The sequence below is a fragment of the Aedes aegypti genome, chromosome 2 (assembly GCF_002204515.2).
Source record: "Aedes aegypti strain LVP_AGWG chromosome 2, AaegL5.0 Primary Assembly, whole genome shotgun sequence".
Classification (NCBI taxonomy): domain Eukaryota; kingdom Metazoa; phylum Arthropoda; class Insecta; order Diptera; family Culicidae; genus Aedes; species Aedes aegypti.
Window position 1 is genome coordinate 461,124,196 of NC_035108.1, and position 26,329 is coordinate 461,150,524.

The 26,329-nt window shown below is 36.6% G+C and overlaps 1 protein-coding gene across 1 annotated transcript in view; it reads right to left on the reverse strand.

Annotated features, from left to right (window-relative positions):
• The window catches only part of LOC5569717 (spatacsin), a 72,004-nt gene that overhangs the window by 18,486 nt on the left and 27,189 nt on the right, over positions 1 to 26,329 (reverse strand). The window contains exons 2-3 of the mRNA XM_021848186.1: positions 23,693 to 24,122; positions 3,981 to 5,626 (exon numbers count right to left, since the gene is read on the reverse strand). Coding sequence (XP_021703878.1) covers positions 3,981 to 5,626; positions 23,693 to 24,122 — 2,076 coding nt within the window. The remainder of the gene's footprint in view (positions 1 to 3,980; positions 5,627 to 23,692; positions 24,123 to 26,329) is intronic.

The window sequence follows — 26,329 nt, forward strand, 5'->3', positions numbered from 1 at the left end:
TCAGAAGATTAAAGATTTCGTAAAAAAAATTCAGAGAATCTGACCAGATATTCTTTCATTTTTATTTTTTTTTATTACAAGTAGGTATTATCGCTCGTATTACTTAATGTTTTTTTTCAAGATTTTTTACAGGAATTTCATCAGAAACTAATGCAGATATTTGTTCAAAGAATTAATTTCTTGATTCATTTCCGGTCTTCTTTGGCTTTCCTTCATTCGGAATGCTTCCTTGAAATTAGGTACCTTTAAGATCTTAATCCAGATTTTTTTTAAAGAAAAAAAAACCTAAAAATTACTAATTAGATCCCACCATGAGTTTCTTCAGAAATTCTTCCAAAAATCCTTTCACATTTTTCACAAAAAGTCTGGAGTTCATCTATTGATCATTCTTTCGATTTCACTGAGTTTTCGTCTAAAATTTCTGTTTAGGACATTTTCAAAAACTCAAGCATTCATTTCTCCAGAGATGCCTCTACTGATTTCCTAGGATTTCTTAAAGGATTGGCTTTCAGATTTTCCAACATTTTAAACGAAAATTTCTTGAGGGGATTTTTGGAAAATACTCCAGAGATTCATCCTAGGATTTCTCCAGAAAGTCCTTGAGAAGTTCTTTGAGAAATTTCACAATAAAGCTTCGAAAAAAGTTCTCCAGGATAAGGAAAAAATCCTCAAGAACCTTTTCAAGAAATTAATGGATCCCTGGAGAAATCTAACAACTATTGATAAAACAAATTCTATAGTAATATATGATGAAACTACTGTAGAAATTCCAGATGAACTCTTTCGAGGACTTCTGAAAAACTTATCAACTTCTGAGGAAGGCTTGAAGAATTTTCAAAAAGAATTCCTAAGATAATGATTGAAGAAAATATTAAATTGAATCCCTGGATAAAATACCGCAGGCATTCCTTGAAAAACATTGAACAAAATCCGTGAAAAAAACTGGTGTAAAACCTCGAATAAAATTTTGAAGAATTCATGGAGATTAAAAAAATACTTGAGAATTGTTTGAAGGAACTATAAGAGTAATTTTTGGGATGAACTGTTAAAGAAAATTCTAGATATATTTATATTTATTGAGAAATTCGAGAAAGAGCTTTTAAAAAAGAGAAAATGGCTGAGGTTTACAGTTTAAAGCAGAACTCCTTGTGGAATTTTTGTCGGGGTTCCAGAAAAATCCTTTAACAAATTTCTTTAAACACTCTGGAATGATTCCTTGGGGCCAAATTATGCGGCGAGCCAAATTTTTAAGCTCACATTTCAACATTTTCGTGAAATCGAACATAATTTAGTCAGTGAAGAAAGTTTTCTTAAGAAAGTGGAAAAGATATATTTGCTGCAGAATATTCTACTCAAGATTTTCTGAGAATGCCGTGAAAATTAGAATTACAATTAATCTAGCCCAAAAACCCAACCCTGAATTTTCAACAATGATGTCCAAGTTTTTAGGAGAATCTGCTCGGAATTCTGTTAGAAATCTTCGAAGGATTCTGTCAGATTTTAAATCTACTACATGATGTTTCTTCCCCACAGAAGTCCAGTTTTTCAAAAAGCTGGCAAAAACCTAATTTAAACAAAAACAATACCAAGCATTCATCTACAATATCAGATACGTGAGAATACATACGAGATTTTAAAAAGAAAAATATGTTCGCTCATGTTTGGACGCTAAATAGTTACACATGCCAAAGACCTTATTTTTTGCTTAAAAAAATAAAACCACCTTCATCTTTACTAAAACCGTGAAAATTTGGGTTTTAGCCTTGGGTTCAGCCTTCTCCGATGCAAATTTGTGTTCAACTACCGTTAACTCTAATAAATTCACAGTTATTACTGTAAGTACGTCAAATAATTGAACAAGAGTTTCTTTATACCGTAATGCAAATCGCTCCCCGCGGAGATAAAGTTGAGAAATATATGAAAAACAGCAATTTGATTAGAATTTCATTCTATGAGTGTAGGTTTCCATTGTTCTCACATTCTCTGCAAATTGTGGCTATACCCAAAATAAAGTTTTCAATCCTGAATCATGTTTCAAAACATTGTTCATGGTTTAAATGAGTAAAATTTTGAAAATGCGAGATACCGTGCCGGCACCATATTCTGAACGCTTAAGAAAATCTGAAGATAATGGTTTCATTAAAAGAGGAGGTTTTCTTTTTAGTCGTCGGTATTGACTACTTTCGCATGTGCTAAATATATATTTTAACTTATGGCTCGATATTGGTTGCATAATCATAAGGGATCAGTCAGACGATTTATTTTTGAAAACCGTGTCCACGTTCCTTATTCTGAACAGTCAACAAGGAAGTGTCCCTAATAATGGACAAAAGCGTTCCTAATTATAGACAGCAATAAATCCATATGTATCAAACAAAAGCAATGATATTTATTGATGGTTTGCAACAGCAGTTCAAAGAAGCAATCTATTGGCAATTCTCCAGACCTTTTTAGCGGACCTGATCGCTTTCTTTGCTGCTTAGATCGGGATCCGTTTCGAAATATCCGGATGTCTGTGCAAAAACAACTTAATTCATTTTCTTTCCGGAATGTTAGTTGGAAAGTTTGATTTTCCGGAAAGAACTATGTACTGACCTACCGATATTCTTAAGCGGCTTGTGCCGATGGAGATGCCAGATTTAGCTGACCGGACTATATAATCTGATATGCGATCCTCATCTTCTTCCGACAATATGGTTGGTTTTCCTGGACGTTTATATATAGTAGATTTTTCACCTTGGAGTATAGAAGACTGGCCGCAATTCCGTATAGACCTGCCGTGCTTCTAGTCGAAAATCCCTTCATGACAATAGTAATAGTCTTCTCCAGCTTCCACGGGTCGTGTACGGTGATTCTTTTTTGCCGCGGCATATCTGTTCATAATAAGGATCAATCAACAACATTTGGTGCCGATCTTTGAACACTTGATTAATAAGAGATTGCACGCAGTAGCTCCAAATATTTGTAAATAATATAAAGATATATTCTCACCGATCAGTTTCCAGCAGCTACGAATGGAATTTGATTATATTGTCAACCCAAAATGAAGCAAATGTTTTGACCGGCGTCTTAGTGCACAGGCTTAGCGGCCATGTTTTTTTCAAGTTTGTCAAAGTCCGAACTTTATTTTTCGTCAAATCGCGTGAAATATTGCCAAAATAAATATGTGCCTCGGATATACGATAAGAAAATATGTAGCTGATGTAAGTTATATAAGTTTTTGTGCAAAAAATTGGATTAGAAGATTGAAATCATTAAGTTTGTCGTAAACCGTTCAGAATATGGAACTGTCTATAATATGGAGCTCGCACGGTATCTTAGATTTAGCGAGAATCCTACCAATTTATGCTCCAAAATTTCATAAGAACCCTCCTAAGAGTTCAGTTAGAAACTCACCTATACTCATTATGTGAGAACTCTGTCCTGCATATTGTGAGCATGATGTCCCAGATTCGGAGAAAATCTTTGTAACGATTCAGCGGAATCATGCTAAAGATTCTATGATAATGTTTTCCAAGTATTCCAGAATAATCTTATCAAAGAGTATGTGATAATTCTTCACAAAACTGTGATATTTATCTGTTCATATCTCTCCCTAGATTATATTGAATTCATGCCCAGTATCCTGTGAAAATCCAGCACATTATTAATTGGAAACTGTATTTGACATTGAAGATAAATTATTCTTGAAATTCTAATAAAATAAGTTTGAGCATTGAAATAACATAGTTGTACTGAGCCTCGAACAGATTATCGCAAGGTAGACTTATGTGTAGGTAGAACAGTTTTATCAGACATAAGTAAAGAGATAAAGTGAAGCATAACCCCAAGCAAGAATATTTTATTGAAATTGAATCAAAGTTAAAACATAATTGGGTTTATTCTACGATTGGTCCAAATATAACTACATATTAGATACTTAAGTGGAGACTATTCAAACTCATAAAAAACTGGAGTCACAGGCCGGATTCTGGACTTACCTTCCTTCTTCTCCGTGATGTCTTCCTCCGCAGCAACGTTGGCGAAGAACTGCGACGACGCTGCACCGTTTCTACGTAGTACTTAATCGCTCTCACAGCATTTGTTCCTATATTGTCGTCGCCGAACCCCGTTCTGCATAGTTCCAGCACCTGCTCAGTAGGATAATCCAGATATTCCACCAACAGCAAGAACCGGAACCAATCGTTTTCCCCCAGCAACCGACGGAGGATTTGTTCCGGAAACCGGAGGGAGCTGCATCGGCACACAGTGACCATGGCTTCCACGTCCAGTAGAAGCTCTGGATCGTCCCAGTTTTTGCTGCCCACCACAGCCTCGCATCGTTCGAGTAGCTCGACCGTTGAAATCTTGAGCAAATCGGGACCGACTTTGGGGACCATGTTCAGGCAGCGTATGTAAGCTCGCGTTTTGGCACTGTCGACGCCAAGCATTTCGATGAAGGCGACACAATGCGCGACCAGATTGGCATCCCGGTAGTGCTCAACGGCTATTTCTGCGACAGATCGCGCCGCCAGATTGATCTGCGGAGGTGTTATCCGTGAATAGCTTTTCAGCTGATCGAGATAGAATAGGTAGAGCGCATAGCACGAGCGATACTGCTGGATGTAATGGAGATAGTTCAGACTGACGGGTGTGGCATATTTTTCGATAAGTATAGGATGATTGAAATGAGGAATGAGGCCGTGCTCTTTGATGACGGCCTGTTTGGCTTGAATTTCGTCTTGGTCTTTGTCGTCTTCATCGCGATTTTTGAAGAGATTGCTTCGTACCGTTTCCAGGCAGGGCAGATCATGCAGTGCAAGCAAGTCTTTGGTCGATACCGATGACACGGGATTGTGTTTCAGTCTGTTCATGAAGTTGCGTAGATGGGGCAACTTCCATAACCGTTGATCATCGTTGGGGAATGTTACGTTGTTAGCGTTCAAAAAGTATTCGAACAGAAATATAGCGGGATGTTGGTCATAGAAACTTTGCTCCGAGCTGCTTAAATACTCTGAAACTTTGCTGGAAATTCTCAGAAGGCTATCCTTAGTAATACCATTGTTTTTGAGCTCATTCAAAGACAAATACAGCTCCACTTCTCTCCTACTATCACAGTTTTCATCTGTACTCATGTTTCGAAGGCGTTCTTGGTCGACTACACTCAGATCAAACAGTTGAAACAATCTGTTCTCGACTAAGTGTTTGGTGAAACCCTCCTGAAACTGTTTGGTCCGCAACAATGCCTTGTTTGCGGACAGAGTCTGAGTTGTGAACAACCTTCGTAAAACCAGCTGTGAGTCTGCCCGCTCATGATCGACGAATTTACCGCAGGTCGCCAACGCATTGAGCAATACTTCGTTGCGACACATACTGCGCTGACTGGAGAGCTGCGAGATCATGAAGTCGTTGATTTCCCACCGTTGAAACAGCTGTCGAAGTCGTTCGTTGAACCTCGGATCGTCGTAGATGTCGATCTTGATCGTGGACAACGCTTTGGAATTCAACGCGGCACCCTTGGCCAGTTCGGGCGACCAACGGATGCACGCATTGATCTGAATCCATATTTTCACCAGGTTGTCTATGTTGTTCCGCAGCAGATAGTTCCACACGGCATGTTTGTCCAAGAGCGGTGAAATTTCCGTTTCTAGAATAAGCGATAGGGGCAAAGAAAACACAAACAACAAATTAATAGCTTGAAGGGCATTGGCGTAATTAAGGGGGATGGGCAAGGGGGCCTGGCCCCCTAAAGTTTAGACTCAAAAAACAGAAAAGCAGGTCAAACCTATTTTTAATCCACATTTTCAATCTTTCACTGTGCTGCCCATGTTCGCATAGTCAACGTAAGCGCCAATATGGCCAAACTACTTTTTTTCGATGGATTCTTTACCTGATAATAAACCTGTTGGACATGCAAACGGAACACATTTGTTATTTGTACAGTACTGGTAGCGAGACACTTTTTAATGATTTGGTCACTATTTTAGACCTGCTAACAAAAGTGACATTTTACACTATTTTCACAAAATTGGTCAACAAAGTCACTATTTCAGTGATGTTCAAATAAAGCAACTAAAGTCTTCTTTAACTAAAACAGCAAGACGTAAGTATATTTTCATCATGCGAAAGACAAACATTATTTTTAATATGAACTTCTAAAATTCAAGAAAGGGGGATTTCTGCAAAACACCATACAAAACTTTTTTTGTCAGAATGTCTGAAACTTGTTTAGGTTTATGCGAAATTTGTGGTGAAAATTCAGGTAAAATTTGAGGAACAATTTAGGATAGATTTTTATCAGTGAGGTATTTGAATAGTTTTGTTGAAATTTTCGTCAGATCTAAATCAAATCAAAATCTTTTCAACCAATTACTACTTATATTTCTAGAACAATTCTGGGTGAGTAACCCGGAGGGATCCCTGGCCTACGATCTAAATAAATTCAAATAAAACTTTTTCAAAAAATAAGTTTGAAAGTTCACTGGAGCTCCAAATATTTATTATTCAAGGAAATTCAGTAAAATTCAGTAAAAAAATCGTTTAGTAACTTTGATAACATTTTGTTCTGGGTTTTCTTTTTCCGTTTTGTGTTCTTTCCATTCCACTAAAAACATAAATAATTGTTCCTCAAATTGTCCTAGAAATTCTTCAAAAAATCTTCTATAGTTTTTGCTGAAAATTTACCCTATAACTCCTCCAAGAATGAGCCCAGAAACATCATGAAACATATTGGATTAATTTCAATTAATTATAAACACTTCAATTCCGGTGTACATTTATTTTGGAAGTTATAGATTGGAAAATATAGATTTGAGGTATTTATAAAACGAAGCCAAACTTCGAATTTTCAAGTTGACAGATCTAGAGAACCTGTCCTGACAATCGTTAGCGTTGAAAATGTAATCGATTGAATGCATTCTAGTGATGACCAAACGATTTTTTTTTGTTCAGAGCGCTGTTTGATTCTCTAGACTAGTACTCGTGAAAATTCGAGGCTTGGCTTCGAATTATGATCATCTTAGTACCAACATGTAATTTTCCATACATATCGTATTTTGATGAATAAAATTTTCAAATTGAGCAATCAAGTCGTGTATTTCATATTACAATACAGAATACCACTTCAAAGTTTCATAATCAATCATATTACTATTGGTTAACGTATTTTTGTTATAAGGCATATTTTTAAGCTAATATTTTCAGTTTTGAAGTCACTTTTTTTGTACCTTTTTTGATTTTTTCAGTCACTTTTATTTTGCTGTTAAGCCGCTACCAGCCTTGTTTGTATATTTGAATTATAAGATTATGAATTTACATGAGCACATACACCAACTTATCCGAATAAACACACGGTTTGTCTAGTGTTTGTTCGGTTCGGAAAATTTACTGCCGTGGATCGCAAGTCAGTCCCATCTGCATTTTTGTCAAAATTGAGTTGAGTTCAGTTTTCAACATTTCTTCCAATGCTCTTTCAGCTGCACTAATGAGATAGTACGATTTGTTCCGAAAAAAATGAAAAAAAAGCAAGTCAAATTGTTCCATAATGAAAAGTAATCGCATATCAGTCCCATTGAAGATTTCCGCACTGTGTAACTCAAAAATGAACATCTATATATTCTTCTCGGAAAGCATAGTGAATAGCAAATTGTAAAAGTTTCATTAAGATTTGAACATGTTCCAATCACCTCAATTTTTTTGAATATTTGTGTAGAAAACGAGTTTGGAAACATCACAGAAAATTTTCTCAATGCCTACTTTTTACAGATGGGACTGACTTGCGATTCACGGCAGTTTAGCTTATGGTACAAACAGGGCTGGTATCAAAAAATGGTGCCGAAAAAAGTTGTTTTAGTGACCAGATTTGATAAATAAGTGACTAAATAGTGACTTCCGATTCTAGAAAAAGTGCCTCAAAGTGACCTGAAAATCCAAACGTAATAAGTTTTATTTCAGTTCTACTACACTGTTTCACGATGAAGAAGGGAATATCCAATATGATCTACTACAGGTAGTAGGTCTAGTTGAGCACCAAATTTTGATTTTTTATTGTACTTCCAAAATTTCAAGATATTGCCAACATTCTTTTAAAACAGAAAAGTTTGCATTTACGCAAATAATTCTTTTTAGTAGATTTCCAACCTTTTCAAAGTTTTAGAAAGATGCTTTGAAAAAGATCATCATTTGTGTCTTTAATATCACCAAAGTATTTTGTTTTGTAATGTATATTTTAAAAAGAATTTGGCATACTTGTGTAATCGAAATTTTTGTCATTTAACATTTCGATTAAAACCCGTTAAATTTTGATTCATTGTAAAATGTGTTTATCCCAATTTTTTCCATTACTTCAAGTCGATAAGAATTATTAGCGTTATAGATGAAGTTGAATCAAATATAATATTCACAGGAGAATACTTTCTATTAGTGTTACTAGATCATGCTTACGGAAAATGTAATATTTGGCCATCAATCAATATTTTAAATTAAAAATGATGGTAGAATATCGAATATGATTCCTAGGACCAATGAATCATAGACGTATCATTTGAACGCCGAGTTGTTGAATCAAGCCTGAGTGAAATTGAAATTTCCCATCATCAAGTTTAAGGGGAGGTACGTTTGGCCGAATAGGCATTTAGCATAAAGACGATAAGCTTAATAGGCCGTTCAAATGAGTAGTGCTTTTAAAGTAGTTATTAGCACAAAGCTTATAATATTTTAATCAAAATTACTAGGACACTTTCATGTTTCACTTGGTATTGGGGGTTAAGTCAGTCGAATTGTCATAAAGTATGAAATTAAAAATACTAATGCGTTTCTGTACGACGTATTAATCCATGACTTTATGCTTTGGAAGAATTCTCAAAAAGCTTCGAAAGAGGTTCTTTCAAAATTTCTAGAAGCAGTTGATAATATACATTCATCAAAGATGCTTCAATACATACATAAGAAAAAAGGAAGTATACTTTACCCAAGGTCTATACGACCATTTTTAAAGGTTTGGTTTGCAAATAAAGACTGTACTAAGAAGTATGATAAATTTGGATTCGCGTTTTAGTGTTAAATACCTATTTTATAGATTTTGTAAAAACTTAAAGAGCTAATGTGCTTCACACTAGGAAGGTTTGGTAAAAAAACGAATTTTTAAGACAAAGAGAATAATTAGGATGCATATTTTGAAACGTAGTGTTCGACAATAGAAAACAAACATCTAATAATACACCACAAGATATAAAAAATCCTATTAAATGAGAATGCAGAGATTTTCAAAAAGAATACTAAACATTTAAACCTTTAGTTTTACAATAATGAACTTACACCATACTAATAACAACTTAGATACTATTACGAATTACGTGGAACATGACATGAAGTTAATTTTAAGCTTAACCTAAATTGAAAAAAGGGTGATACGTAATTTTCTCTATAAAATTTAGCTCAAAATAGTTGAAAAAAGTGACTTTTTGACGAAAAAATTGGCTTTAGTTGAAATGGCTTCAAAGAAGAGACTTTAAAGTGACTGGCTTACAAAAAGAGACTCGCTACCAGCCTTGGGTATAAACCAGGTTGCTTTGAACAACCCCTTTAAGTAAGCACTAGTTCTTTAAGCAAGCCAATATCTGTGTGGTGCTAGTGCTGAGTAAACAAATTTAGGCTTTACCCTAATCAAACCCCGCGCGGTAGAGAAATATTTTAAAAATTAATACTATTAATAACCGTTTATCATTGGGCCTAATAAACTGTTGCTAAATTATCGTGCGATCACAGAAAACTGGATAAAATTATACGCACGTAACACCAGAATAATAAGTGAAATGTGAATGTCGTATTCAAAACGAGTGTGTTTCGTGCTTAAATCGGTATTTTTGTACGAGCTGTTAAATCAGCACCTTCTTCAGTACCGAAATTTTGGCTTCACTCCAGTTGTTCGTGGATTACAGCCGTTTCAGTGCTGTGGCTATGACAATAACCAGGTGTTTACGTAAATTCATACCATACTACCCATGTTTGCTTGGTCAACACGTAAGTACCAGCACTATCATTGCTGGGAAAATGCCTTTTTGTGTTCCAAGCTGCATTTTTGAATCAGGAATAATGGACAAAATTTATGCAAATAACTAAAAAAACTCAAACAAAGCATCAAAACATTCACAATGGGATTTTGTGGACTTTATGAGAAACAAGAAGATTAAGAAAGATTCAAAAACGATTTAGATAAACAAGTAGAGCGCCATCCTTTTGCTTAAATTCCTAACGATTTTCTAACGTGACATTTCCAACTGTAACAAAAGCTTTCTCAGCAAAGTTTAAGATTGAATTCAAATGCAATTTGTAAATCTTCAGATCAAGTAATAGGACTTTATTATTATTGTTATTTTTTTTTTTTTGAAGATAACTTCATCGAGGGCTATTAACGTTTTAGTGCCTTGAATAAAGAACTCTAGCGGGAGCTTGAAAACAAGAGACTAGAGAGGAAAAGCAACCGAATATGAACCAAACAGGACACAGAAAAACAAAAAATAACCTAAAAGGAACCAGAAGATAAGAGTTTTATTTTTCATCAGGCCAGACATTTCTCTTCTTTTGTAATTTATCGTGACTTTAGCCAAAAATTCAGAGAATATTCCGAAGATTTCTCCAGGAGTTCATTATGTAATTATTTCCCGTGAAATTCTTCCATGAATTCTGTTCCCAATATCTTAAGAATAACCTGGATTTTTCCAAGGACAACCATAGAAATTACATAAGGGGAATTTCTCCAAAGATTCTTTATATATATTTAGATAGATATTTTTAAAGGAAAACCTATCCATCCAGGGTATTATCCGGTGATTCTTCTATCGATTCCCATAGTAGCCCTTCACTAATTTATTTGCAAAAAAATTGAATTAAGGCACCAATAAGCAGGATTTTTGAATGTTATTGACGAATAAGCCCTGTAAACACAAAAAATATACTAAGGGACTTAAACCGTTTTTTAACGTTTAAATATAGTTTGACTTCTGATTTTCATTATCAAAACAACATTAAACATATCTAGTCTATTCTATCAAACTGTTTTTCTTGGAAAAGGGCCCCCACAAGACAATGGTCCCCGAGTCCATACCTTTGTTGATCCGGTCCTGCCAACGAGTGCACTATTGGGTAAAGAAAGCAAACCAACAAAGAAGCATTTCGAATATTTGGTGCCTACGTCGGCTATGATGATGAGGAATCCCTGGAAAATTTATCGACATCCTTGTAGAGCTCCTAATAGATTTCCTACTGAAACGATTCCTGAAACAAATCGTGGATAAATTCGTGAAGGAATCCATATAAAAAGTATTTAAAGATGAAATAGAAAAAAATGAGGAATTCTAGTAGGGGTTTCTGGAAAAATCTTTTAACAATCTATTTCAATAACTGTAGAATGAACCTTTTAAATTTTACTTGTAAGAATTGCATAAACCACTGGATGCTCTGCTAGAGTAATTACTGAAAAATCGATAGAAAAGTCTTTGGTTGATATCTTGAGATAGCATCGGAAAAATAAATCTGAGTTATTTCTGGGAAAATTACTAGAAGTAGTTGTGCTGGATTTAATGGAGCTAATTCTAAATTTCCTCTAATTGTCCCTTCAAAATGTCTGGAGCAATTTCTGCATGAATTCCTAGAAGAGTTTGTCGAAATCGATACAGGAATTTCAAGGAATTCCAGAAGAAATTACAAGAAGAATGATACCTCGTGACTTTTCCTCGTGGAATTTGAAAAGAAATTCCCTGAGAATAATCGCGTAAGATTCTCTGAGGTTTCTCTGAAGTCTCTAACATCAGGAATAAATGCAAGGAGAAAGTGAAAAATAGTTACCGCAGATACTTTTTTGTATTAAAAAAACAGACTTCAGAAACCTTCCAACAATCAACAGAAAACTTTTGTCAATCATTCAAAACTGTTCACCGAAACAATCAGATCTGACCCCCTAGGTCTGCTCTCCCTATTTACGGCCATGTGTCGAAGGGACATGCTATATTTAGGTATTCATTTTCTGCTGATAATGAGAATTATAAGTCCCAGCGCTACGCTTCTTGAATGAACCTGATCTCCTTACGCGCCGCCAACGGTTCAGGTCCATTTCATACGCTCTATGACGACTGTAGAAGAGGCTCTCGCTTGTGGAATACGCAAACCGGTGGAAATGAGGTTACCTCCGATAATGCTTGCAACAGATGCGGCCATCGGTCCGGTTTGGCTCGGAAAGTTGTCGCCACCGTGGGGAAGCGTTGGCGCCTAGACGAGGCTGTAATCTATCTCGGTTGGGTGATTATTATGAAATTTATGAACCAATTGATCGTTTGCTTTTTGTTTGCCGTGTTTACTTCGGAATCAATAGTCGATAATAACGAAAAAGCAATTAATTGCAAAGTTCACAACATTTTATACTGGGATGATAACCGAGAGCCGAGAAGTTGCGGTGCATATTGTGTCGTCGAAGTTTTATGGGTCAAGCAGCAATGATAGCAGATTTGTTAAGTAACTTTAACGAAAATTAATTGTCCTGGAAATGGCAAATATATTTGACCTTAATAATCTCTACTTGTGAAAACAGTTTTGAGATCAAAATTGGTGCTTTGAATCGAAGAAGCGCGGAATTGTTTGATGTTGTACATACATTGTTTTAAATTTGACATAGGAGAAGGAAACTGTACAATTGGTAGATGCTTCCCAGTTAAACTGTGCAAAGAATCAGTTTCATGGGTTAAATGTGAACTTTGAAAACATCAAGTACGTTACGTTACACTAAATTTGTGAATAACTCCTGCTGGATATTCTGGACTTCCGAGCCTATTGCTCAGTATTGTGCTAGAAGGTGTCCAGTGTAGCCGATGAAAATTTCTAACAGATCCAATGAAGTAGATGAAAAACCGAATTTGAAACTATACCATTTAATTCCACTAGAGTTTGTATCCTTTGACACACACTAAGCTCGTACGGTGAATTTCACCGTAATCTCAACAGCTGAACAGTTCGGTGAAATAAAACACCGTAATTCCGTCGAAATTTTACGGATTCCGGTGATTTTTTACGGAATACTGTAAAAATTTACCGTACTCCGTTTATTTATTTTACCGAACTGTTCAGCTGTTGAGATTACGGTGAAATTTACGGATTACGGTAAAATAATTTAAGTGTGCAGATACGCGTATTTCGACCTCAACTGTAAGGCCGACTTCTGTGTCGTGTACTAGACAAAGTCGAGTTTAGTACACAACACTGAAGACGGCCTTACAGTTAAGCTCGAAATACGCGTATCTGTCAAAGGATACATACTCTAGTGGAATTGAATGCTATAGTACTACATTCAGTTTTTCATATACTTATTGCTATTCCACTAAACAAGCTCGAAGTTTTATTATCAGATCCAATCAATTTGTTTGCCTCACGGATGATATGGATAACTCTAACCAAGTATTTGAAACGGTAGCATACTTAGACTATTACCACATACACCACAGCTCAGAAGAAGGCTACAAGTGCTAGTCGAAATACGCGTATTTGACGAAATTAAGCAATTTGGGCGAAATTGAAAGATACAAGGTACTCCAATCTACTGTTTTGATTCTTTAGAACGATTTCCTATAAAATCATCGCCCACTTCACATAATCCTCATCTAGTGGACATGTTGCACGAAATACGATTACCTATGTGCAACGAGGCCTTAAGAAGGCTTAAGTATGAAACGTTAAACACGAAGAAAAACGATATGCGCACCTCTGGTTGTTAGATATGGAATACAGGAAATTTGAAATGATCGTTTGAAGCTTTTTTAACCGCGGGCCAAATAGCAGCAATAATTTAGTGCGGTGGACTAAGTTTTTTTGATACACAGACATTTGCGTGAAATCTAACAAAGTCGATAAATGCAACAGTTTATTTGTTTTAGGAAATCGCAAAAATCGCTTCCTAAATAACATTTCAATAACCTTGGCATTTTTTTAAACAATGCCCTACTTGTTTAATCTATTCACCATACGGTGTCAAAATCTCGATTGTTATTGAACTTTCATGCACGGCGAATATTTTTTTCGTAAACTATCTGAATTTGGCCAAATATTTTGAAATTGTAAGATGACTGATGTTTTTTTTTACTGAAAAAAAAAAATATTTATCTCACAGAACATTTTTAAATTTTCTATAAAAATCTAGACCAAATTAAGATTTATTTTTTTCGAGGCACTTATTGAAGTATCGCTGGTAGCTTTCCTGTATCAGAAGGCCGGCTCCAAAAGCACGTTCCCCACCAGTTGGGAGAATTGTGCCAGCCAGCTTTCCTGTAAGTATTCCATAAGAAATCACTGGAGAAATTACTAGAATTGCTGAAGCATTCCTTGGGATCTGAGAAAAATATAATTAAGAACTTGTAGAATAGTCGCGTAATTGTCTCGGAAGGTTTCTCTCAAGCATAATTATTGATTAAATAATAAAATTAATAGAGATTTGCATTAAAATAGCCAACTTCAGAAAATATACTATTATTGTTCTTCTTCTTTCTGGCATTACGTCCCCACTGGGACAGAGCCTGCTTCTCAGCTTAGTGTTCTTATGAGCACTTCCACAGTTATTAACTGAGAGCTTACTGTGCCAATGACCATTTTTGCATGCGTATATCGTGTGGCAGGTACGAAGATACTCTATGCCCTGGGAAGTCGAGAAAATTTCCAACTCGAAAAGATCCTCGACCGGTGGGATTCGAACCCACGACCCTCAGCTTGGTCTTGCTGAATAGCTGCGCGTTTACCGCTAGGGCTATTTGGGCCCCTATTATTGTACCTTTTGTATTTTTTGCTATCTTCTTACATAGCAAATTTATTATTATTGTATGAAAGACATAAACAGGAAAAAATGTAATGTTTTCAACTAAGTCTCATAAGCTCATGAACGACACTCAACTGAAACTGGCAATCTGAATCATGCATCCTTGTCTAAACATGTTATACGCTGAATAAATAGCAATCGTTAAACGGACTAAACATAATAAATCTTTGAGCTGTTTAGTAGAATACCTATAAGTAGATGAACTAAACATGTTAATTAGCGTTTTGATAGCGGCGCAGCCGAATTTTTTTTGATTGAATAACAAAACAAAAACGACATCTTCTACCATGTACTACTGCTTCAAAATAATTTCCCTGAGTGTAGTCGAAATTTCCTGAGAATTCCAGGTTTTTTCCAGGTTAAATGAAATTCCCTGATAATTCCAGTTTTTTCCAGGTAGTAGACACCCTGCTCTAGCATTGTTTGAAAACCCTGCACAATATTCTGTGCGAATTATGTTCCGGAGTCGTGCTCAACATTCTCCAAGAACTTTGCCCTAGAATATCTTCAGAATCTATTCCTTTTCTTATTATGAATCTCAAATCAATGATCTCATGTGAGGTCTATGTACCACAAAATTTTGCCATTACAAGGCTGGTAGCGACAAGTTTAGCCAAAAATAGTTATTTTAGCCAAAACTAATTATTTTAGATTTGAGAAAAAAATGATCAATGATGACAAAAAAAAAGTGACTAGGACGTCAAAATAGAATCAGTTTAATTTCAGTTCAATTACACTGTGTTGGAAAAGAACATCTGGTGATTTACTACAGATATTGTTTCCAAAAAAACTCGATTAATCTTAATTTTGGGGGAAACATCGTTCAATAGTATAAGAACCTACGAAAAATAATAACGGATAATTTAAGGAGGTTTTTTTGAGCTTTTGTTTGGCCATACGCCACTGTGAATTCTTTAGATACTCGTTTAAAAAGTACTTGTTTTAATCAATTGAGATGAAATGAGATAAAGTTTTCTATAACTTCCCTTCAGTAGATTCCATAAAAAATCTTATATTCAAAAATAAGAATGATACACGGTTAAACCCTTGGGATCATTAACTCATTTGAATTTGCAAGAAAATGTATGACAAAACCTATCTTCGAACTATGATAAAATATTTAGAAACATGGCTCTTAGCTTTACCTGACTGAGCTCATATTTTGCATTTTTTATTTATTATTTTTATATTTGCTACGAATATTTTGCACTTCCAAAAATCGATCGTTATTTTTTTTCCTATACAATACATTGGCGCCTATTTTAATACAGCCAATTTTAATTATTCTGTTTCAAAAATATGAAGTTGAAGATAAAATTTGTTTGAAGAAAACATGTGTGATTTTATGAGCGCAAAATTTTATGATTTTTTTAAATCAAGAAATTCTACAAAGCTTTTCTTTATTGATATGTATTTGTACACCCAAGGACTTATAACTTATAATCATGTAAAAATAAGGTTTTTAAACGATAAAATATTCTTACTCACTCAGTTCGGTAAAACTTACTAGGTTTTTGGATTACCGAATAAGTCAGTAAACTAAGAAAAAATGTTGAAAGGGCTATCTTCCAGTATCATTCATCAACAGCAAATAAAATTTGATGGTATTTGCCATTCAAATACGAGCGGCGATAATTTTCATTTTACTGACTGTTTAGGTAGTCTAAAAACACAGTAAAGGTTACCCTATTATTTAACCTTAGTGTGCATTCCTTAATAGACGGTTGAAACCCTTTCCGGACGAAGCAGCACAATTGTGCTGGACCTAAATATTTGAAACGACATCCACCACGAGAAATCCGAATTGCTATTGAAGAAGAATTTTTCAACAATGAACTTACACTATGCTAACCTGAAAGATTAACTTTTTTCAACATTTCTTGAACAAAAACTTTGATACTGCTATGAAATTGTTATGGGAATGATCTAATTAAAAACTTTTTAGTGCAAGTTAATCAGGAAAAAATGGCCGTAATTTATGTCGGAATTTTTGGCCTTTATTAACAATGACTTTTTGTCGAAAAAAGTGCTTTTGTGAAAATGTTTCTCAAAATAAGAGACCTTTAGTGACTATCTAGCAGCCTTGCTATTATTCATACTCCTAACAGCAGCTTGTAGCTGCGAAATAACATAAAAATTTAAAAAAAAATGTTAAACATAAATTACTTATGAACAAGAGTTTATGTCGACACTTACAGTGACGAACCATTCATGGTTTGTTGAATAATCATATTTACGTAACATTCCCACCGTTGTAACAATAAGAATTCGTAGTCATACATATTCAACAGATTTGAAATAAAAGCATGAGACGAGCTTACCATTAGATCATGCATCCTTGACTGATGCAAATTTTGATTTTTTTGCTCCCCTATGCTTAAAAGGTGACAATTACGATGAAAATCGTCATCCCAAAATTTGAAGTGATTTGGATGAAATTTGACTGTGCACACGCCATTCGAAGTTTATACTAAGATTACTATGGAAATGGCCAACCTTTTGTGTTCAGCCCCCTATCTCTTCGTCATAATATTTTTGGGAAAGTGAACAAACTCTCTCATGTGAAATCTTCCCAGCTACAATTTTGCCGAAGACCACATTATGATTGGACGTAAGGATAATTTGTTATTATTGATAACAAAGTCTAAATCATGCTGAGATGATCATTCAATTACTATCAGAGCAACACTGCTTTTTATGCTGTAGAACATAGTAGCCTGGCAATTCTTCCCACCAGGAGCAGCACTGTTGCCTGCCGAACAGTTGGTGAAGCATGCAACAGGTAAACCCACTTAATGATGATGAATAACAATTTATCCTGACGTCCATGACATGAGAGCAAGTTGTTCACATTTCCATAAAATATTATGACGAATAGATAGAGGGCTGAACACAGAAGGTTGACGTTTTCCATAGTAATCTCAATATAAACTTCAAATCGGTCGAGCAGAGATGTCCCTTGGTGGAACAACCATCTTGAAAAGCTTAGGAAAACTGCACGGAGGGAGTTCAACCGTACCAAACGCTCTACTGATTGGAGCCAATACCCAAAGGCTCTGACAGACTACAACAAGGAAATAAGGCTAGCTAAGCGGAAATCATGGGTTCTCATGTGTGAAAGCATTGAGAAGACTCCCGTAGCTGTCAGACTTCATAAAACTCTATCGAAAGACCATTCTTATGGTCTGGGAACTCTCCGAAAGACTGACGGTTCGCTCACTGTGGATTCCACAGAAACACTGAGTGAAATGCTGAGGACTCACTTCCCTGATTCTATCCCTGAAGCGATCGTGAACGCTAATGGCAACAGACATGGCGTCTCTGGTCAACAAGAGCTCCTGTCATGGGACTCAAGTACCAAAAGAGACGCATTGAAGGTTGCCAAAGAAGCCTTTACGCGAGCAAGGGTGGAAAGGGCAGTGAGATCCTTTGAGCCATTTAATTCTGCTGGCATGGATGGAATTTTCCCAGCGCTTATCCAGAAAGAGGAGCAAACGCTTATTCCTCCCATGATAGAGATTTTTAAGGCCAGTTTAGTCTTAGGACATATTCCAGATGACTGGCGTCAAGTTCGAGTTGTCTTTATTCCGAAGCCGGGAAAAAAGACAAAACCAATCCCAAAGCATACAGACCGAAAAGTTTGTCGTCAGTGATGCTTAAAATAATGGAAAAGGTCTTAGGAGAGTTCATAAATTCAAAATTTATGGAAGCAATGCCTCTTTCCAAATACCAATTCGCTTACCAAAGTGGAAAATCTATGATCTCAGCACTACACATGCTAGTCAACAAGATCGAGAAAACTTTTCATGCAAAGGAAATCGCCATCGTGGCATTCCTTGACATTGAGGGTGCATTCGATAACGCTTCCTATTCGTCTATAGTGTCAGCAATGCATAGGAGAAAATTTGACCCATGCATTGCTACCTGGGTACATTCTATGCTAGCAAATCGCCGAATCTCATCCGAGTTGAGCGGATCGTGCGCCACTGTCATGGCCACAAAGGGGTGTCCTCAAGGAGGGGTACTTTCACCTTTGCACGCGGCAAATTTGAAAGCGTTGTCCTTGCAAGAATGCAATCAGCTCTCGATTACACGCTCTCCTGGTGTCTGAAAGAGAAACTGGGGATAAATCCTTCAAAAACTACGATTGTTCCTCTCACAAAGCGCAGAAAGGTACATGCAACCTCTTTTCCTTAATCAAACACAATTGGTTTACTCAAATGAACCCACGTAACCAATAGCCCGCTAATTCGCCTTTTTGGCCTATTAAGGCTATTATACGGCTAATATAGGGCATGTCAGCTGTATAATAGTACTATATTGGCACGGAGGACGAATTAGAGTGCTAATTGGTTACTTGGAAAGTCAAATACCTTGGCATTACGCTTGATGCTAAACTCAATTGGAACACACATCTTCTAAACATGGTAAATAAAGGTCTCAATTCTCTGTGGGTCTGCTCAAAGACCTGTGGAAAGAAGTGGCCTTAAACCAAAAATGATCATGTGGATATATAAAGCCATCGTTCGGCCTAGAATATCCTACGCTTCCCTTGTTTGGTAGCCAAAAACAAGCGAGGTTACAACAAGTGCAGTTCGCAGCGCCCCTTCATTCGCTCTAGATGCAAAGCTTAATCTGCCCGGCTAGATCAATTCATAAAGCTGGATGCTGAGAAAAGCGCTCTGAGGCTAAAACGATCAATAAACCTTCTGCCAGTTGATTTAACCGGTCACCTAAGCATACTAAACGAATTTTCTATAAATCCAATTATAGAAAAATGCAGTGACTGGATGGAAATGGTTGTGAATTATGACATACCATATACGGTGTTCATTCCTTCTCGCCAAGAGTGGCAAGAAGGTGGATCGAGTATTCCTCCAGGCTCAATCAAATTCTACACTGATGGATCGAGAATGAACAATCGTTCTGAATCTGGAGTGCACGGACCAAGAACTAAAATCTCTGTCCCTCTCGGACAGTGGCCTACAGTTTTTCAGGCTGAAGTGTATGCTATCATTGAATGTTCGCTGCTCAGCGTAAAGAGGAATTACAGAAATGCCACAATCTGTATTTTCTCCGACAGCCAAGCAGCTCTTCATGCTCTGAAAGATTACACTTTTAGCTCAAAATTAGTGTGGGAATGTGTTCTTGCTCTAAAAACCCTAGCCATCCGCAATCGAGTTAAACTATATTGGATGCCGGGGCATACGGGTCTAGAGGGTAATGAAATTGCCGATGAGCTAACCAGGAATGGTTCGGCCAATACATTCATTGGTCCTGAGCCATTCTTTGGCATATCAAACTGCTCACTAAATATTGAACTGAACAGCTGGTTGTCCAGTCAAATTATATCCAATTGGAAAACAGTTTCCAATGCGATTCAGTTCAAAAGATTCGTCACAATTAATTCGAAACAAACACAAAAACTCATTGGTCTCAACAAAAGGGACCTCAGCACCTACACCGGTCTAATAACTGGACACTGCTCCAGCAGATACCATTTACAAAAGATCGGAGCCATCCAAAACCCAAATTGCCGTTTCTGTAGTGAAACGTGCGAAACCTCTTAACACCTTCTCTGCTCCTGCAGTGCACATAAACTACGAAGGTCCAAAATATTTGACAAGCCCTTTTTGAAGCTGGCCGATATTTGGACCGCATCCCCCAGGGAAGTGGTCGGTTTTATCAGGCTGATCGTACCAGATTGGAGAATTCACAATGCTGCAACTTGGGACTTCTGCCCATCAATGGCAGATGGCTAAAAGTTCAGTCACCGCGCAAAGTATTCCGGTGCGTTCTCGCCACTGAGGGTCTTTGTAAAAGCAAAAGGGTATATCACAGTAGTTCTAAAAAATGGACGCAGTGATCTCACACCCGACAGAAGAAGGAAGGATAAATTTCAAATAGCGTGTGCGCAGTCAAATTTCTTCCAAATCTATTCAACTTTGGGAGTTAGCATCTACCTACTATAATACAAATCGTTTAAGCATAGAGGAGCCTAAACTACAAAATTTCACAGTTAAAAATAATGAAGATTACACGTCATGTAAACTTCATTTGTGCGATGTAAACATGACGTCATGTAAATTTAAGTCTGAAATCATGTAAAAATGTGTTATATGTCATGTAATCACACAGAATCCTGCTGGGTTACATGACATATAATTGAAGTTTACATGACATATCATGTAAATATCCATGATGTTCCACGCTCCAATTATGTGCATTATATGTCTCAGAAATTTACACGGTTCGTTCGAAAAAATTTCATGGTAGAATAAATTGCTACAAACAGACCGTCCGGCTTTGGCACCGTTTTGTTATTGGTAACATGAATTATTTGTGCCAAATGCCAAATTCGAACTGAATTTTTATTAAAGTAGTTCGCAATTCTGTAAAAAATAAATTTCAATATTTGAATTAGGAGATAGAACTTACGCTATGTGTATGATAAAAAGGAAGTATAATGTTGACCTCATTATGATTATTTACGTTTTGCGATGTAATAGGTTTGAATTGAAAATTTTGTACCATTTTGAACAGAGCATGTAACATACACGAATAGTTAGGTTCATTAAAATATTGTAAAATGATTAGGATGCATATTTGTTAAACCGTTAAACCGTTTTGTTTGACTATAGAAGAATATCTCATTATCCACAACGAGATATGTAGAATCATTCATTTTAAAGAGAATATCACGAGATAAATATTCATATCTTTAATATCCTATTTGAACATTTATCTCGTACTGCACGACAATGAACATACATCTTATCAACAAACACTTTGTTAGAAACAATCATACGTTGCGGGAAACTCTGTGACAGATTAACCCTTTCTTTCCCACAACTTTGTTCGACAATTTAACTGTCAAAATGACGTTTCTAAACATAGTGTTTTAAAAATTTGGATTAAGAATCAGTAGTTGATTGATTGTTTTTTTTTTTTCAATTGGTTAGGTTAGGACTCTAAGCTCACATAATTTAATGTTTGATGAGACAAATGAGCGTATACATTTATTCCAATCATTATTAAGCTAATCGTATCAATTCGATTTATCTATACCGTCAAAAATCGGTGGATCACCTGTGCTATCATGTGAAAGAGAGGGTAAACTTGCTTTTTTACAAGAAAACGTTGAACCAATATTTTGATACTGTCATGAAGTTGTTCTGGGTATGACCATTTGAATTATCTTTAAGAAAAGAATAATAGATAATTAGTTGAAAATAGTGGCTGATTGATAGAAAAAGTGATCTTAGTAGAAATTCCTTAAAAAATAGTTTTCAGAGATGGGCTTAAAAAAGCGACCAAGTCGGTAAGAGGTTACTCGCTACTAGCTTTGAAAACTACTGAAATTACATGAAATGAATCACCATAACGCACAGTCAACATTGAATCACGATGTTTTTGTATGTCAACTAATTTGACCGTGTCAACTCTATTCATATAGCGTACAGTAATAGCTCGTACCCATAGCGTACAAACATAAGGGGCCCAGATAGCCGTTGCAGTAAACGCGTAGCTACTCAGCGAGACTAAGCTAAGGGTCGTGGGTCCGACACCCGCCGGTCGAGGAATCTTTTCGCAATGGTAGTGCTCGTAAAAACACTTAGCTGAGAAGCATATTCATATAGCTGTCCCAGTTGAGACGTAATGACAGAAATAAAAATTCTTAATCAGCAGGGCTATGCACAGCACTTTTTTTTTGGTTCGGTGACTTTTTACGGTGAACAAGATAATTTGTTTTCATAAGTTCCAAAGGATAAATAAGAATTCCACAGAATCTTACGGATTCTTACAGATTCCGGGACATAATTATTAAAGAATCCAGGGAAGGGCTTTTACATAATATCTAAAAGGGTTTCCAGGCAGAATTATGAGATAGATTTTCAGAATATCCTGGGAAGCATTCTTACATGGTCCTTCACAAGATTTTAAATGGAAACACGGCGGTTCTGATATAATCCTGGGTCTAATCCTATAGAACTCATTCTTTTTTTCATAGAATTTGAAGAAATTTTATACAGAATCGTAAGCAGAAGAACATGAATGAAGCACAATAATACTAAGTATTGTTCAAAGTATAAGAAATTCACAATCTTTTTTGAAATTTCTACTAAAGAATATGTTTCATTGATTGCTGATCGATAGGTTTCACGATTTCGTTCTAGGTAGTTGACTTTGGTAGTGAAGTTAAAAATATAAAATATATTACAAACGATTGAAAAGGGTTTAAATTTACCTGTCTAGTCCACCGGTTTTGGGCTCGATCTAGCCCATCTACGGGACGATGTCCGACCTGTTATTCCGATTACTAAGTCAACTATTCGACAGTTGTCGAGCTCGCACACGTTATAAGTATTCATTGTTGAATGACTAGTTCAATGTAAAGGAGAAATTAAAAAAAGGACTTTTTTTCAGAAAGACCGCTGGAAATTAGCAAAATGCGGGACTGTCCTGCAAAAGGCGTTTGGTCATTAGAGGTAAAGCGTAACTTTTCCAATAAATGCATCAAATTGTGACCTGTATGACTTATATTTTTTCAAACAACTTACATTAGAACATGATATATCACAAAAAAACATCTACCAAATAAATCATAACGTACAGTCAATATTGTACTACGATTTTTGTATGTCTTCCAACTTGACCTTGTCAACTCTAATAATATCGCGTAGCTACAATCATATTATTCTAAAGACAATAACATATCGCGCAAATAATGTTCTGTGGTTGCAAAACCTCATCGGTATATGTAATATTACGTTGCATCGACCGCCAATCGAATATCAATTTCTAATAATTATTGCATCACTTAGTAGTCCTCCGCCATTCCCCATCCCTGACTGCACGTACCTTGATTCTTGAAGAACAAATCCAACGCCACGGCGTTCCGGTACACCTCGTCCTTGGTGTAGAAGGTATTGAATGACATGGTTTCCACTTCCAGCACACTGTAGTCACTGTCCAGCCGCTGCAGCAAATCGGCCAACTGCCGCACGTTGGCCTTCAGTAGGCAGTACACTCTCCAATTGGCTTCGATCAGCCGGCTTTCACTACAGTCTTCTTCACCGGTCTCGTTGGAACCACCACCACCACTAGTGCCGGGCCCACGGCCAATCGTTTTGGCCAAATGTTCCCGAATGAAGTCCCTCAAGCTACTGTCACTGGTTTCCGCCGCGATCTGGTAGAATACATACTTGGGGACGCGATCGATGTTGGTCAAGATGTGTTCCGCCTTGAAGAGCTGACGATTGGAGAGCAACCGGTAGACATACGCGTTAACCTGCGTGCGAAATCGAAGAAGTGCAAACTTTGAATGAGCGCTGCCTGAATTGAAACACGATCGCTAGGTGCAGGGGAGCTATAGTAGGTATACTAGTCGTAGTCAAAGCAGGAAGCGTGATCGTTTGATTGAATCTCCTTGCGGTGTGCATCGTTTCGCTCGCTACAACGTGCACAGTGATCCCCGAGACCTGAGTTCGGGATCTAAATTGTTTTGTGTCCGAAGAGATGGTTTTAGAGTAGGCCTGCTCTACGTTTTTGAATCGCGGGTCAAATTGCAGAAACAACAATTTCCAAATCAAATAAAAGTTATAAGTTTTGAAGAAATTTTAAAAATATGTTTGCTTCTGTGATAATGTTACCGAAGATTCTGTAAAAATTTTGTCCAGACATTTTTTTAGGTTGATGTCAGAATCTCATTTAGTATTGTTTGAAAATCCTGTCCAAAGTTTTCTAAGATTTAGGTCCCGAAATTTCGATCACGAATCCGGGCCTCAGGAAGCACTGTTCAACGGATTACGAGAGACAGAGAGAGAGCGAGTGCAAGACGGCAGATTCGAAGGAAGCTCCGGCCGAGTCGATTCAACAATGATCGGTCACCGGTTGCTGATAAGGACCACGTCGTGGTCGTCACAATGGCCAATATGTACGAGGAGAGTGAAATTTCGCATTTACGGCTAATTAATTAGCTGATAATTCGCTCAAATTTATTGAGGTAATTTGTTATACCAATCGTCCAAATGGGAGTTCATTGTGCGCGCGTGAAATCGATACCGAAACATCTTCCAATTGGCATGGTCCTAGGCGGATTTGGAACACAAGCGCTAATTTTGTCCTGCCAGCCGCCGCCTTGGAACCTATTCATAGCACATCCAACTGACCCAATCAAAGTGAACCTCCTTATCGCTTGTGTGCGCTAAAGTAGTTGGTGAGCTACTGGCACGTTTTCGTTACATCTGGTATATGGCTGTTTGCAGTTTGCGCCCATACACGCACCGATAAGCACTATTTCAAATATTAAACAACGGAATAATGTGGCGGCGACGACCGATTAATCTCTGATCATCTACCTACGCTACCCAAGCATTGCTGACGACTCGACACGTCAAGCTCTGAGTGCATCAACTTTCGTCCAGAGTCCGAGATTCTCAACCTTCAGGTGATACGTAAGCATTTCGCAATAGCTGTATATCAGTAAGTTACAAGCATTAATTTGAAGGATCGTGGATTGATAGTTCGTGTCAACAACAAATCACAAACAAAATTCCGCAGATAAGACACCACAGTAGAATAATTGAAACATAAAATGTTTATTATACTTTACAATAATTATTTCACAGACAAACGGACGTTACATGTAGAAAACAAATCAAAAGTGAAACTACGTCAAATCTATACAAATCTGACACATTTGATATTAGCCGATGGGTCCATCTACTTTTAGTGGAGTTATCCCATTCCTGCTGCCAACCTCTGAGCGTTGCCTCTTCACACGCGTTGCGGACTCTTCTGGTACCTCTCTGGTTGAAGTATTGAACAGGGTGTCTACTACCTGAAAAAAACCTAGAAAACCTGGAATTATCAGGGAATTTTATTCAACCTGGAATTCTCAGGGAATTTCGATTACAATCAGGGAAATTATTTTGAAGCAGTAATTCATGATAGAATGTTCATGACAAAGGATTTTTGCGTCAAAATCTATTAGTAAGTAATCCATTATTTGTAAGAAAATTCTAGTCAATCGAAAAAAAAATTCGGCTTCGCCGCTATCAAAACATTTTTTGAGCTGTTCAAGGAGGATCCATTCGAGTATAAAATTTTTTCGACTTACCAAAACATGATTCACATTTTTAATATCTCTATGTTCAATCAGTAAAAGATTAATATATCTAGGGCCGATAGCAGGTTTCTTTTTAGAGAATTGGTCTCTATTTTCATGCAAGTCTCTAAAAAATATCTATTTTTGATGAAAGGTCTTTAAATCCTCTATTTTCCTTATCTTGCTTACAGATAATTATGCTAAATTTCTTCTCATATTTCTCAAGAATAGCTCCAGGAATTATCCTAGTGGTTTCTTCAGAGATTTCATTTAAAATACTATCAGGAACTATTACAGGGTTCCCTCCATAAATTCTTCAAGAAAATCCTATACCAATTTTTTCAATAATTATTCATAAAGGAATTTCTCCAGAATTTGCCTCAGGAAAT